The sequence below is a fragment of the Thalassophryne amazonica genome, chromosome 13 (assembly GCF_902500255.1).
Source record: "Thalassophryne amazonica chromosome 13, fThaAma1.1, whole genome shotgun sequence".
NCBI classification, from domain to species: Eukaryota; Metazoa; Chordata; class Actinopteri; order Batrachoidiformes; family Batrachoididae; genus Thalassophryne; species Thalassophryne amazonica.
Genome location: NC_047115.1, coordinates 25171477 through 25188128, shown reverse-complemented (window position 1 = coordinate 25188128; position 16652 = coordinate 25171477). Strand labels below are relative to the sequence as shown.

The 16652-nt window shown below is 45.8% G+C and overlaps 1 protein-coding gene across 1 annotated transcript in view; it reads right to left on the bottom strand.

Moving 5' to 3' along the window:
* Positions 1 to 15306, bottom strand: part of LOC117523648 (prolyl 4-hydroxylase subunit alpha-1-like) — a 77433-nt gene extending 62127 nt beyond the window's left edge. Inside the window, exons 1-3 of the mRNA XM_034185221.1 lie at positions 15059 to 15306; positions 468 to 550; positions 204 to 300 (exon numbers count right to left, since the gene is read on the bottom strand). Coding sequence (XP_034041112.1) covers positions 204 to 300; positions 468 to 550; positions 15059 to 15072 — 194 coding nt within the window. The 5' untranslated portion in view covers positions 15073 to 15306. The remainder of the gene's footprint in view (positions 1 to 203; positions 301 to 467; positions 551 to 15058) is intronic.
* Positions 15307 to 16652: the final 1346 nt, after the last annotated feature.

The following is a 16652-nucleotide window of genomic DNA, read 5'->3' as shown; positions in this document are numbered from 1 at the left end:
CGAAGGTTCAAGCTTGGCTGATGCAATCACACGTGATTCAAATCCATATGGTTTTTGCAAAAAATAAAAAGGTCGGATACTTTTCTAACAGACCTCGTACGTGCTGTAGGTGTACTTGCATGTTTGTCCATTCTGAAGTGCATTGTATAAATGCTGGTCTGGATTCATACCAATATTATCTGTGTTTTCGATATCAGACTCACTGTTTGACTCGTTGTAACTTGCTTTCCTCCGCTCTGATGTATTCCTTCAATGAAGTCACAAGGTCCTTTTCTGTGTATAACAGGTCTGTCATTTGTCCTACGAGAAGCAAATGAAAAATATTTCATTAGTACTACTGTGTTATACTATACAATCCACTGCTAATCCTAATTGTGATTACAAGTTACGGAATTAAACTCAGCTTTCCAAATGTTTTATAGGAAAAATTAGATACTGACAAAAATCAGAGAAAATCTGAGTTGTACCTATGGAGGTGAAGAAGCTATTATGGGCAGAGAGGGACTGTAGGCTGCTCAACAACAGCAAACAGTAACACGGCAGCACCAACCTGAGGAATAAGAGAAATTAATAGAATTTCTGCTGAATTTTATATATATATATATATTACACACACACACATAAAAATGTGTTCATGAGTCACAGAGTTGACTTGAGCTCAAACAGTAATAATAATCAGCTACATGTATCATTTCCATCTGCTGACATTTAGATTGATCCTTGTTTCTCTTCACAGTTCCAGCTGGACTACAAATAACCACAAACTTACTGTTGAGAAGAATGCACAATTTACTTTCCAACATGTCTGCTTTACCACAGAGAAGACCATGTGCGGTTTTGTCAGTGACCTGACATCTAACCTAACAAGATTAGACTGGACTAGATAGAACTTTACTGATCCCTTGGAAAGACTTTCTCTGGGAAATTGAGGTTCCAGCAGCACTGTATAGCAGTACACGCGGTAAGAAGCACACAGAGTATCAAAAGTGAAAGTAAAAAAGAAAAACAGCTTGCAAATATAAATATAAATACCAGACATACTGATCAATACTGGTTTACTGGCAACTACTGTTCCTTTCATTCCTGACCTCTGTCTTCCTGTTACTCCTCCTCCTCCCTAGTGAGGAGTTGTACAGTTTGATGGACTGAGGGACAAAGGATTTTTTCAGTCTGTTGGTCCTGCAATTAGGAAGAAGCAGTCTGTGGCTGAAAAGGCTCCTCTGGTTGCTGATGACGGTGTGCAGAGGGTGACTGGCATTGTCCATAATGTCCAGCAGTTTGTCCAGTGTTCTCTTCTCTGTCACCGTCACCAGAGAGTCCAGCTTCATGGCAACCACAGAGCCAGCCCGCCTGATCAGTTTGTCCAGCCTGGATGTGTCCTTCTTGGATGTGCTGCCCCCCAGCACACCAATGTGTAAAAGAGGACGCTGGCTACTATGAACTGGTAGAACACCCACAGGAGTTTCCTACAGATATTAAACGACCACAACCTCCTCAGAAAGTACAGCCTGCTCTGTCCCTTCTTGTACAGGTGGTTGGTGTGAGTTGTCCAGTCCAGTTTGCCGTCCAGCCACAGCCTGAGGTACTTGTAGGAATCCACAGCCTCCACCTCAGCTTCCTCCATCAGAACTAGTCACGGACTTGGTCTGGATTATTCATGGACTAGCACCTCCCTACTTAGCTGACCATCCTACGTACCAGCCCGGGCGCTGCGTTCTCAGGGTGCAGGGCTACTTTGTGTCTCTAGGGTGAATAAATGGTCTCTGGGTCACAAAGCATTCTCTAAATAAAGAGAAAGCTCTGTGATAAAACAGTCAGATTCTATAAAGGCTTTCAAGTCCAGACTTAAGACGCACTTATTTTCTCTTTCGTATGGCTAGCATAGTATGTTACTACAACCCCTGGCAAAAATTATGGAATCACCGGCCTCGGAGGATGTTCATTCAGTTGTTTAATTTTGTAGAAAAAAAGCAGATCACAGACATGACACAAAACTAAAGTCATTTCAAATGGCAACTTTCTGGCTTTAAGAAACACTATAAGAAATCAAGAAAAAAAAATTGTGGCAGTCAGTAACAGTTACTTTTTTAGACCAAGCAGAGGGAAAAAAATATGGACTCACTCAATTCTGAGGAATAAATTATGGAATCACCCTGTAAATTTTCATCCCCAAAACTAACACCTGCATCAAATCAGATCTGCTCGTTAGTCTGCATCTAAAAAGGAGTGATCACACCTTGGAGAGCTGTTGCACCAAGTGGACTGACATGAATCATGGCTCCAACACGAGAGATGTCAATTGAAACAAAGGAGAGGATTATCAAACTCTTAAAAAAGGGTAAATCATCACGCAATGTTGCAAAAGATGTTGGTTGTTCACAGTCAGCTGTGTCTAAACTCTGGACCAAATACAAACACATGGGAAGGTTGTTAAAGGCAAACATACTGGTAGACCAAGAAAGACATCAAAGCGTCAAGACAGAAAACTTAAAGCAATATGTCTCAAAAATCGAAAATGCACAACAAAACAAATGAGGAACAAATTGGAGGAAACTGGAGTCAACGCCTGTGACCGAACTGTAAGAAACCGCCTAAAGGAAATGGGATTTACATACAGAAAAGCTAAATGAAAGCCATCATTAACACCTAAACAGAAAAAACAAGGTTACAATGGGCTAAGGAAAAGCAATCGTGGACTGTGGATGACTGGATGAAAGTCATATTCAGTGATGAATCTCGAATCTGCATTGGGCAAGGTGATGATGCTGGAACTTTTGTTTGGTGCCGTTCCAATGAGATTTATAAAGATGACTGCCTGAAGAGAACCTGTAAATTTCCACAGTCATTGATGATATGGGGCTGCATGTCAGGTAAAGGCACTGGGGAGATGGCTGTCATTACATCATCAATAAACACACAAGTTTACGTTGATATTTTGGACGCTTTTCTTATCCCATCAATTGAAAGGATGTTTGGGGATGATGAAATCATTTTTCAAGATGATAATGCATCTTGCCATAGAGCAAAAACTGAAAACATTCCTTGCAAAAAGACACATAGGGTCAATGTCATGGCCTGCAAATAGTCCGGATCTTTAATCCAATTGAAAATCTTTGGTGGAAGTTGAAGAATATGGTTCAATAACAAGGCTCCAACCTGCAAAGCTGATTCGGCAACAGCAATCAGAGAAAGTTGGCGCCAGATTGACGAAGAGCACTGTTTGTCACTCATTAAGTCCATGCCTCAGAGACTGCAAGCTGTTATAAAAGCCAGAGGTGGTGCAACAAAATACTACTGATGTGTTGGAGCGTTCTTTTGTTTTTCATGATTCCATAATTTTTTTTCCTCAGAATTGAGTGATTTCATATTTTTTTCCCTCTGCTTGGTCTAAAAAGGAACCGTTACGGACTGCCACAATTTTTTTTTCTGATTTCTTATAGTGTTTCTTAAAGCCAGAAAGGTTGCCATTTGAAATGACTTTAGTTTTGTGTCATGTCTGTGATCTGCTTTTTTTCTACAAAATTAAACAACTGAATGAACATCCTCCGAGGCCGGTGATTCCATACTTTTTTGCCAGGGGTTGTATGCTTTCTACCCTTTTAAATTAATTTTATTAGTAAAGAGAGTGGGCCGCGGCCTCAACTTTATATGAAGTCTGGGGCTTTTAGTGAGCTTAGGGCTAGTGGCGGTGATTCACCTTAGTATTTCTTCTGTTTTTCTTGTTGCTTAATGCTGCCAAATTATACCTTATTTGTTGTCTTTCTGCCGCCTGATTCTGTTATTTTTTTCTCTCTGTTTGAGGTGTGGCTCCATCCAGGAAGTGGGAGTGGGCATCTTCTTCTGCAAGCCTCCGCCCTGTACATCAGCATGGACTCTGACACTGTGCCGCTAGCATGGCGAAAGCAGAGGGTCATTCCCATTTGAGTCTGGTCTGCTTGAGGTTTTCGTCTTCAAATTATCAGAGAGAGTGTTTCCTTACCACTGTCGCTTATGTGCTTGCTCAGGGATGGGTTAGGTTAGACCTTACTTATGTGACGTGCCTTGCGGCAGCTTTGTTGTGATTTGGCGCTATGTAAATAAAATAAATGAAGTGACTTCCCAAGTCAATGGCCAGCTCCATTGTCTTTGAGGTGTTGAGCTGTAGATGGTTTGTGTGGCACAAGGCAGCAAAGTCCTTCACTAGGCTCCTGTACTCCTCCTCTCTGTCTCCCTCATGCATCCAACAATGGCTGTGTCATCTGCGAATTTCTGGATGTGACACAGCTCAGAGTTATTGCAGAAGTCAGAGGTGTACAGGGTGAAGAGAAGAAGGGCCTGCACTGTGCCCTGAGGTGCTCCGGTGCTGCTGATCACCGTGTCAGACGTGGTGTCCCTCAGTCTGAATATACTGCGGCATGTCGGTGAGGTAGCTGGAGATCCAAGTGGCAGGCAGGGAGGTCCCGTCGATCCTGTTCAGTTTGTCTGGAGCAGAAGGGCCTGGATGGTGTTGAAGGCCCTCGAGAATTCCAGGAAGAGAATTCTCATCTGTGCTGTTTCCGATATCCAGGTGCGAGTGGACTTGTCGCAAGTAGAGGATGGCATCCTCCACACCAACACCTGCCTGATATGCAAACTGAAGACAATCCTGGGCATGTTGCACCTGGGGTTTGAAGATGTTGAGGAAGAAGAACCGCTCCAACGTCTTCATCAGGTTGAAGTGAGTGCCACTGGTCAGACTGATGTATATTAGAGCCCAAACAATACTACAACTGTTACACATACATAATCTCAAATCAGATGTATATAGTTATTTCGAGATGCGGGGATGGACTGTACTCGTATGTCTAGCTGGATGGCTTCAATCCACAACCCACAGTGGTTCTGTAATGTGGTGGATGCAGTGACTTTGCCACCATTTCAGCAGATAAATTTCAGCAACAACATAATTCTAACAATCATTTACACAACATCGTCCTAAGTGAAGCCATTTGAGTTGATGACACTTCCTGCCTTATGCAACAAAAAACGGTAGACTCCACAACGCAGAAGAAAGTCTTCACCTAATAAAGAAAACAGACTCTGCGCTGTTTGGAGGAGTGGGGGCAGATCAATTCCCCTCACAGGTTGCAACTAACACAGCTCAATGGGAGAGTCCATGAACTTTCAAGTGGCCAGTGTGTGGTGGTAGATAAACGTAAAGAAAAATTATTAATCACAGCCTTGAAGTGAAAATGTGAATGTGAATTATCAGATACAGACTCAACAATAACAAAAAACTCATAAATGGCAATTTAACAGTGTACCTGTGTGACCCAAAAGGGTGTGGGCAGAAGCAAAGTCATAAAAGCCCACCCCTTTACCACAAAAGTAAAATGTATACACACAAATGTAGCCCTGACTTGCAAGATTTCTTTAAAGCTTTGAAAACTGCAGACTCTCGCCCCACACAAAACTAAATGTAACTCTGCGGTTGCCATTTCTGTGTCCCGGTTTTAGATCTGGAACCACCACAGCCTGTTGCAGCGTTTAGCTATAAGAAGTCCACTGTGATTTTTTTTTTCTACTCAAACAGAAGGGAATTAGAACACCACAGGAAACTGTGGCTGGAGAAAATGCCACAATGTGTGTCTGCACACAGAAAATTCTACCATTTAATTGAAGGGGGGGGTGAAAACACATTTGGACATTTAAACGTCACCAGTATTAAGACGATAGTCACGTGTGGCTATTCCTGCCTTAAATATTCAAAATTTTCTTATTGTAATTTGTTTGTCAATTCCGGTTGGATTGGTTTGGATTCAGCTCTGCATCAACAAAACTGACAAGCAAACAACAGAAATACTGTAAATACTATATTATCACACAGTTATCTAAATCTTGCATCTATACACAGACTCAAATCTGCATTAAAAGATCATGACTTACTTGAACCCAGTCTTATTTTTATAAAATCACTACAAATGCGAACCAAGTGGCACATTTGCGAGCTAAAGTGAACAGCACTATTCAGTGCAGCACTTGCAACCAAAGGAAAGCACTATGCATGCCTCATGGCAAAGGAAACGTCTGGCATCAATCATGTGTAACGCCTTTCATGACAACAGGCTACAAGTCTAGACTGATTCAAAACTCTGCCTCAAGGACAATGGAAAATATGGATTCACATTTAAGTCGCCAGAATGGTTATGGGGTTACTTCAGACGAAGTCAACTGCTCAGTTTTGCATTAAACTAAAACCAATTACTGAAATTCCATTTTAATTCAAAGAGTCCCTACTACAGAACTACAAACCAACAAATTAGCTACAATGCCCTCATGAGAGCTGCTATAGGGAGACTATCAAGAAAATCAATTTCACTAAACTTAAAACTTGTTTTCTTTCTTCTCTTCATTTTAATGAAGAGAACATATCTACCTGAGGGGAATTCCATAATGAATATTTTATTTTTCCTTTTAACACCATCAGTAGGAGTTTGTACATGTGTGTCCATGAGCTTTCGAAAAGGCCAGAAGTTACCTTTGAGCTCTTGTAATTAGGGATGGGTATTGATAAGATTTTATCGATACAGATACTATTATCGATTCCACTTAGCAATCCGATTCCTTATCGATTCCACTTATCAATACTTCTTGTGAATTTTCTGTGTACTAAAAGTAGGCTTTTACAGGTTTTCTATGTCAACAACAGTTTATTGAGTCTTAAAGTACATAAAGATGAAATTGGTCACTGGATCCTTAAACTCTGTGTTGTGTGGGCCGCCAGAAGAGGAGGTACTGCTGGCCCACCACCAGAAGGCGCCCTGCCTGAAGTGCGGGCTTCAGGCACAAGAGGGCGCTGCCGCCTCAGGAACAAGCCGTGGTGACAGCTGTCACCCATCATCTGTGACAGCTGTCACTAATCCATACATCTGGTATAAAAGCAGGAAGACACCTCCACCAAACTGCCGAGATATCATCTTCATTTGGAGGTACTACTCTCAGCCTTTTTTTTGAGATTTATAAATCTGTGATTGTGAGTGTTTGCAGGAGAACCGGTCGTTTTGGTGGAGGCTGTGCATGACGGCGCTCCTTTTCCTCTGAGACCACTGCAACGTGTTGAGTGAGAGGTGGAGGTGGCATTCCCACCATTGTTACTGGGTGTTCACACACCCACCCTTTGACTGTCTTTTGCTTTCTGCCAGCAGTACCAGATCCGACACGCCGGAGAGGTGGCCACCTGGGGACTCCGGGACTTGGCGGCTCCAGTATTCCTCGGGTTCAGGTGGCGGTGGAAATCGTGTGGTTCCGGTTCGTTTCCTGACGGGCGTCTCCTATCGTCGAGCCTGCCCACACGACACCTTTATTAATTGACTGTTGCACATTCTGATTCTGCTGTGTTTGGTTGTGACATTCACACCAGTAAAGTGTTATAATTTGACTCCTTCTACCTCCTGTGTGATTCTGGGGTTCCCCTGGATGTTGAAACACAATCCCCGGATTGATTGGCCGTCCGGGGTGGTGGTACAGTGGAGCGAAACCTGCCATCGGAGGTGTTTGGGATCCTCGGTTCCTCCCGGTTCCCAGGCTAAGGAGCAGGTCCAAGTACCCCCCCATCTGTCGGCGGTGCCGGTTGAGTACCACGATCTTGCTGACGTTTTTAGCAAGGATCGGGCACTCACTCTTCCTCCGCACCGTCCATATGATTGTGCCATCGATTTGTTGCCAGGCGTGGAGTTCCCGTCCAGCAGGCTGTACAACCTCTCCCGACCTGAGCGCGAATCGATGGAGACCTACATCCGGGACTCCTTAGCTGCCGGGCTGATCCGTAACTCCACCTCTCCGATGGGAGCGGGTTTCTTTTTGTGGGAAAAAAGATGGAGGTCTTCGTCCATGCATTGATTATCGGGGGCTGAACGAGATCACGGTTCGCAACCGATACCCGTTGCCTTTGTTGGATTCAGTGTTCACCCCCCTGCATGGAGCCAAAATCTTCACAAAGTTGGATCTTAGGAACGCATACCACCTAGTTCGATCCGGAAGGGAGACGAATGGAAGACGGCATTTAACACCCCGTTAGGTCATTTTGAGTACCTGGTCATGCCGTTCGGCCTCACTAACGCCCCCGCGACATTCCAAGCTTTGGTTAATGACGTCTTGCGGGACTTCCTGCACCGATTCGTCTTCGTATATCTGGATGATATACTCATCTTTTCTCCGGACCCTGAGACCCATGTACGGCATGTACGTCAGGTCCTGCAGCGGTTGTTGGAGAACCGGTTGTTTGTGAAGGGCGAGAAGTGTGAGTTTCACCGCACTTCTTTGTCCTTCCTGGGGTTTATCATCTCCTCCAACTCCGTCGCCCCGGATCCGGCCAAGGTCGCAGCGGTGAGAGACTGGCCCCAACCTACAAGCCGTAGGAAGCTGCAACAGTTCCTCGGCTTCGCAAATTTCTACAGGAGGTTCATTAAGGGGTTTAGTCAGGTTGTTAGCCCCCTGATGGCCCTGACCTCACCAAAAGTTCCCTTCACCTGGTCGGATCGGTGCGAAGCCGCGTTTAGGGAGTTGAAACGCCGGTTCTCGACTGCACCGGTCTTGGTGCAGCCCGATCCTGGTCGCCAGTTTGTGGTTGAAGTGGACGCCTCTGACTCAGGGATAGGAGCCGTGCTATCCCAGAGCGGAGAAACCGATAAGGTTCTTCACCCGTGTGCCTATTTTTCCCGCAGGTTGACCCCAGCAGAGCGGAACTATGACGTGGGCAATCGAGAGCTCCTTGCGGTGAAAGAGGCCCTTGAGGAGTGGAGACACCTGCTGGAGGGAGCGTCGGTGCCTTTCACGGTTTTCACTGACCACCGGAACCTGGAGTATATCAGGACCGCCAAGCGACTGAACCCCAGGCAAGCCCGCCTGGTCACTGTTTTTCGGCCGTTTTGACTTCAGGATCAACTACCGCCCCGGGACCAAAAACCAAAGATCGGCTGCCCTGTCCCGGTGTGCATGAACCGGAAGTCAAGACCGATGCTGTCGGATCCACCCGGAAACCATTCTCCCGGAGTCCACTATCGTGGCTGCTCTGACCTGGGACGTGGAGACGACCGTCCGGGAGGCCCTGGACGGATGCCCGGATCCCGGGAACAGGACCCGAAGAACAGACTATACGTCCCACCAGAGGCCAGGGTGCCGTCCTGGACTTCTGTCACGGGTCCACAAACTATCCTGCCAACCAGGGGTGCGTCGGACCGTGGCAGTAGTCGGCAGCGCTGTTCTGGTGGGCGTCCCTGTAGACTGATGTCGGGCCTTACATCCAGGCCCTGCACCACCTGCGCAAGGGGCAAGGCTGACCACAGAAGGCACAGGGACTCTCTACAGCCACCTCCTGTGCCTCACCGCCCCTGGTCTCACATCGGTCTGGATTTTGTCACGGGCCTCCCGCCGTCCCGGGGAACACACCACCATACTCACGATAGTGGACCGTTTCTCCAAGGCGGCCCACTCGTGGCCCTCCCGAAGCTCCCGTCGGCCCAGGAGACGGCGGATCTCCTCGTCCACAATGTTGTCGGCTGCATCGGGATACCAACAGACATCGTTTCGGTTCGCGGTCCCCAGTTCTCCTCGCCGGTGTGGAGAAGTTTCTGCCGGGAACTGGGGGCCACTGTAAGCCTCTCGTCTGGGTATCACCCGCAGACTAACGGACAGGTCGAACGGGCCAACCAGGAGTTGGAGCAGGCCCTCAGGTGCACGACCTCCGCACACTCGACGGCTTGGAGTGAACATCTGGCCTGGATCGAGTACGCTCATAACAGCCCGGTGTCCTCTGCCACCCGGCCTCTCCCCGTTCGAGGTGTGTCTGGGGTACCAGCCCCCTTTGTTTCTTTGGTGGAGGAGAGAGGTCGGTGTGACCTCGGTCCAGGCCCACCTGCGGAGATTGCCGTCGGGTGTGGCGCCCCTGACCTCCGGTTCGGCCTTGTTGCAGGGCCCGGCCGAGGGCTAAAGACCATGCACGAGGCTCCAACTCCCGGCCTCACTGCGGATCCACTTCCGGTCTTTCATGTCTCCAGGATAAAAGCCGCATCGCACCTCGCCGCCTCTGTGCACCCGGTTCCAGCGCCGCTCCTGCCCGTATTATCAAGACGGGGAGCCGTCTTGGACAGTTCGCCGGCTCTTGAAGTCCGCCGCCGCATGGCCGGGGGTTTCCCGTAGTATTGGTGGACTGGGAGGGGTATGGGCCCCGAAAAAGACGCTCCTGCGTGAAGAGGAGCTTCATCCTGGACCCGGACCCTCCTGACCGATTTCTATCGTCGCCACCGGACACGCCTGCGTCGGGCACAAGGAGGCGCCCGTTGAGCGGGGGGGGTCCTGTGTGGTGGGCCGCCAGAAGAGGAGGTACTGCTGGCCCACCACCAGAAGGGCGCCCTGCCTGAAGCGCGGGGCTTCAGGCACGAGAGGGCGCTGCCGCCTCAGGAAACAAGCCGTGGTGACAGCTGTCACCATCATCTGTGACAGCTGTCACTAATCCATACATCTGGTATAAAAGCAGGAAGACACCTCCACCAAACTGCCGAGATATCATCTTCATTTTGGAGGTAATACTCTCAGCCTTTTTTTTGAGATTTATAAATCTGTGATTGTGAGTGTTTGCAGGAGAACCGGTCGTTTGGTGGAGGCTGTGCATGACGGCACTCCTTTTCCTCTGAGACCACTGCAACGTGTTGAGTGAGAGGTGGAGTGGCATTCCCACCATGTTACTGGGTGTTCACACACCCACCCTTTGACTGTCTTTTGCTTTCTGCCCAGCAGTACCAGATCGACACGCCGGAGAGGTGGCCACCTGGGACTCCGGGACTTGGCGGCTCCAGTATTCCTCGGGTTCAGGTGGCGGTGGAATCGTGTGGTTCCGGTTCGTTTCCTGACGGCGTCTCCTATCGTCGAGCCTGCCCACACGACACCTTTATTAATGACTGTTGCACATTCTGATTCTGCTGTGTTTGGTTGTGACATTCACACCAGTAAAGTGTTATAATTTGACTTCTTCCATTGTCCGTTTCATTTACGCCCCTGTTGTGGGTCCGTGTCACTACACTTTCCCCAACACTCTGGGCATAATAAACTCTACATGTTGGATCCTTGATCTCTGGACAGAAATAAACAAAATCTGTAGTTTTTGTCAAAACCATTTCCTTTCAGACATTATTGGCATGAATGTCTTTCCATACATCTGAGCTGAGTTCTTGCAGCCAGCTGGGCTGCACGTCAGGATGTAATTCATAAAGAATGCAGGGCATTTCATTTTGGGAGGGAAAAAAAACATTTTAGTGGATTGTAGATTATTGTCTGTATCACAGTGTCTGGAAAGAGGTGTCATTTTATTTAAAGCAGCAATTCGTTTTGAAGTTATTAATTCTGACTGGACTCTGTCTCGGCAGAGAGCCGCGCAGAGTTTGGAGTTGTGCCAACGGAACGAAGGACGATTCTTATTCTTGACTGCAACAAGACAAGAGCCCCAGTTAGTGACTTTAATCCACCACAAACGTGATCACGATTAACATATTTTAATGGCTTTGAGAGGGGTTAAGAAGAGGACTTGCTACTTCTGAAGAGCAGCGAATCAAAGAACCAACAAGCCAGCGGATAGAAGCACTGCTTCATTGGTTCACGCTTCAACTAGAGTCGCACTGCAAAAGCGGTTGATTACACACTCAAAAACAACGGCCGCACTGAAGGACCAATAAGGGAATCATTAAGCAAAAGGCTACTGATATCGGTGGATCAAATCAATTCTTAACGATACCCGAAAAGAACCGGTTCTCGATACACAACCCTACTTGTAATACATACACACAGTGTGCACGCTGACATCCGTGAAATATCTCGTAAATCACTTCAGGGGTGTTATCTGGTTTAAAAAAAAAAAATCAGTGTTTTTTCTTTGTTTATTTCTCACTGTTACATAATATATGAGAAACATGTTCAATTTATACAAAAACACAGCAGTTTTGGAGCATTTGCCACCATCTTGGATTAATAGCCAGAGAGAGACCAGACAGCAGAGATCACTGTACATCTCTATTCTGACTGGCTTTCACCGTGTGCTTCCCAGCATCCCTCACGCAAGTTGGGACGTGATCTATGACGATGATATCACAAACTGTATGGGTCGCTGCCATAAGTAGTTCAAGGCCATCTGTTCTTTCAAAATTTTCCGCTTGAGGAAAACTTTTTATTAAATTTTTCTATACAATGTGAATTTTGATCATATTGGCAATGTCATAATATGAATCTCCCAAGGCTAGTAAGTCCCTTCGGCTGCTCCCTTGTTTGCACTCGGGGTCGCCACAGCAAATCCAAGTTGGATCTGCATGTTGAATTGGCACAGGTTTTACGCCGGATGCCCTTCCTGACGCAACTCCACATTACATGGAGAAATGTGGCAGGGGTGGGATTTGAACCCAGAGCCTTCTGAACTGAAACCAAGCGCATTAACCACTTGGCCACCACCCCTGCATGAATCTCCCAAGGCTAATAAATAAAATTATAGTGGTGGTATAGTGGTCTGATAAGTAAAAAAAGGTCTGGACTCCAGACCTTACCCACTCTGTGAACATGTATATTGGTGACGGTGATAAGGGGAAACTGTACAATCCACAACATTAAAGAAAAACTTAGCACACAACATCAATAGTTTAAGTATAATCAATTTTTAGACTACAGTTAAATTTTCTTTTTCATTATTAAATTATGAGAGGTAGACAGATGCATCTCCAACCATTCAACCTTGAAATGCAGGAATGTGCATGTTCCATGTAGTATGCGAAATTAAGTATTCTGGAACTAGACAAAATTCTGCAGCCGTGCAAGACTTTTTACAAGTGTGCAAAGCTGTGGACTGGATGTGGAAACATTATTCAAATTTCCAATCTTATTATGAACTGCAAATAAATTAAACCCTAATCCTGAATCATTTAAGAGAAAGGAATTTGCAAGGGCAAGAGGCAACAGAGACATCAAGTTTAGACTCTTGTTTCAAGAACAACGCAATGCCCTTTCAAAAATGGCGTTCAGTTTCAAGAGAGCAGAATAAAATGGATTGCATCTCTTAGTGGCTCATGGATATTCTGCGTTTTCAAAAGCTTCTTAAGATTAAATATACTGCAAGAGGTCATTCTGAAAAGTCCTTCAATAAGTGGCAATTTTTTTTTGACATATTTCAACTTTTTTCAACATGTGTCTGCTGACTGACTGCTGATTTCTTAGTCAAAAATTAAAATAATAATAATTATGATGACTGTATTTCAAAATTGAGCTTTTATATTTGATTGCAGATGCTCAAAACCACTTAACAAAGATGCCTCGCATTCATATATCACCATGTTCACTACCATGCAAGGTGTTCACTTGCCCATCAGGAACAACTAGGGTATTAAGGACCTTAGACAAGTGCTTTCCCATCTTACCAGGAAATGAACTGGTCTGGAACCTGCCGCTTTAACCTGTTACTATCTGCTCCTCAAATAGTCAGTTTGTTCAGATCATATACTCCATGGAACCACATATTTAAGTGCGCCAAGAATGAACTGCTGGGTAGATATCCATCTACCTCTCTCAAAAACAGAAAAGAAAATACTTTTTCACACTGTCCTGAGTGCCCTTCTACTTATGTGTTGGAGGTGTCAGACAGGAGGATGTTGAGGAACCTGCTCAGCATCCAGGACAACACCTCCCACCCCCAGCATACCAGAGCCTTCAGCCATAGACTGAGACCACTAGAACGCCACAGGTCTTTCCTACCTGTGGCAATCAGACTGTATAATTCCTCCCCCTTCTGCAGGATGAATCCATAATGAACAGTTATTCAGTTACTCAGTGTTATGTGCAATACTATTGAACATCTTTTCAAATGCCTTCCAGTCATTTAATATAAATGTGTTATACATATTGTTAAAAAAAATTGTACTGTTTACTGGTCAATACTTTGGCAAAATAACTTCCTTCGGAATAAATAACGTTATCTTTTTATTATATGGCTGTGAGGTTACGTGCACTCTGGCTGATTTCCAACCAGGTTAATGACCGTTCTTCGTGGAGGTGCAGTGAACAAGGTCTGACTACGAGCTGTCACCAGCTTTCATATTTGGGCGATACTGTAAGTTTGCGTGTTTGTATATAAAGGGTTGGCGTAGACTTTACACTGAGCGTCCTCTGGTGGCCATTTTTGGCAAATGAAAACACAGCAGAGCTCAATACAATACATGTAATATGGTCACTTTTCAAAGGGGTCAGACTCGTCAATAAAGTCAATTATTGTAGAATGGTTCATTTCAGGTCAGCTTGGTGTATAAATCGCATCGTTGCAGGCAATGATAGCTATCCGCTAGCTGATTAGAAACAAAAACTAACCTAAGAATACGAATGTTAACCTCGCTTGCTCGGTTTGTACGGGAATATCAGACATCAGTGTTCCCATACAGACCTTAATTGCCCTCAGTTAATCCTTTAATCTTATTTATATACATACCAGAAGCATTAAGTTGATCCATTCTCGTGATAAGAGATCCAAAACCTGAGTATGATCCTCCCAAATGAGGAATATTCAGGTGGAATATGAATTACTGCACTTTTTAAAACTATATCACTATATAAGACTTTGTCCTGTGAGAGAAATCATCTGTGTGGATGGAGGACTGCCACGTCCTCGCGCACACACGCATAACCCCAGAATGACCCTTTAAACGGAATAAAAGTAGTTTATTCCACACAGAACTGCAGCTGTTAAGAGCCCTGAAAGCAAAGTCCTAAATTTAAACACAGGGAAATTATTTTCATTAAGACACAGCTTTAGATACTCGTCAACTTTAATCTTTAATATAGATATTTTTTATGTGCGGCTGGAACCTTCGTCCAGTCGAGCTACTCAGTCTGTTCCTTTTTGCTAGCTACCATAAGCTAAATCTGAAAGTGGAAAAAATAGGCAAAAATGATTAAATAAATAATAATAATAAAAAAGTTCGCCAGATGCAGACTGATTGACAACCACATGTGAAGACGAGAAACGTGTTTAATAAGGTTATCGAACACGAATGTGGCCGGAGAGTTGGTTAATATTTACCTCAACGGGCGCATCCTGACGTTTTGCGTAAAAGTTTCAGCTGCTCCGTGGCGATGGATCTTCTCTTCTCCTCCCTGTGCTGCTGGAACTTCTTGAAGTCTGGACGCTACGTGCAGATTCTCACACACACAGACAGCAGCAGCTACTACGAGAAGATTCCAGTCTGCTGTAGGCGGTGTCTGCTGTTTTTATGTTGGAGCCATAGTGACACAGCTCAGAGAAGCACCCCTCCCCCCACCACACCCCCACACACCACACCCACACCCACACACACACACACACACACACACACACACACACACTGAGCTGCAAGATGCTGTATTTTCGTCATCTGAAAGCAAAATAAGATTTTAGCAGAGGTGTAGACAGGGGGTGTCTCCTGGGGGCCCTTGTACTCAGGCTGTAATCTCCAACCATCCAAAATGAAGCCACATAGAAGAGGGATAAAAGATACAGTTCCTTGACTGGCTGCTTGAGCTTGGAGAGGTTGGGCTGGGGGTGTGGACGAGTGTAAAAACAGAAATATCCCCCAAATCCAGGACGGGACGGAGACATCCCCTGTGAAAGCACGTCACAGGCAAGGGCTCTCTCCTCCGTGTGTCTATTGAGGAGCCGTGGAATTGTACACTCGGCCAGACATCAATCAATCAATTCAATCAATTTTTTTATATAGCGCCAAATCACAACAAACAGTTGCCCCAAGGCGCTTTATATTGTAAGGCAAGGCCATACAATAATTATGTAAAACCCCAACGGTCAAAACGACCCCCTGTGAGCAAGCACTTGGCTACAGTGGAAAGGAAAAACTCCCTTTTAACAGGAAGAAACGTCCAGCAGAACCAGGCTCAGGGAGGGGCAGTCTTCTGCTGGGACTGGTTGGGGCTGAGGGAGAGGAACCAGGAAAAAGACATGCTGTGGAGGGAGCAGAGATCGATCACTAATGATTAAATGCAGAGTGGTGCATACAGAGCAAAAGAGAAAGAAACAGTGCATCATGGGAACCCCCAGCAGTCTACGTCTTATAGCAGCATAACTAAGGATGGTTCAGGGTCACCTGATCCAGCCCTAACTATAAGCTTTAGCAAAAAGGAAAGTTTTTGTTGTGAAAGTGTAGGTACACGGACCCACAACAGGGGGCGCAATATGATACGGACAATGGAGGAAAAGTAAGAACCAAGTTTTACTGTTGTGAAAATCGCACAACTGATACAACAAGTAGCAATTTGTAAGCCGAAATTGCTGGTGGTCTTGTGGGCAGGCCCGAAGTAGGAGACGTCCGTCTAGTTGAACCGGACCACCCAGATCTCCTCTGCCACCGAAACCCAGAAGTACTGGAACCGCCAAGTCCCGAATTCCCAGGTGGCCACTGCCTCTGCCTAGTCGATCCGGTACTGCTGGCGGGAAAGAACACAAACACACAGGTTGGGATGCGACCGCACCCAGTAGATGAGAGGGGCAAAGCCGCCTCCACCTCTTGTCACACTGAAGCAGGAAGGTGAGTACTTATCCGAACACTTGGCCTTCGCTGTCCTGAAAAGTTTATAATGTATTGTCACAAAGATACAGTATCTGTTGCAGAGGTGATTACCTTAAA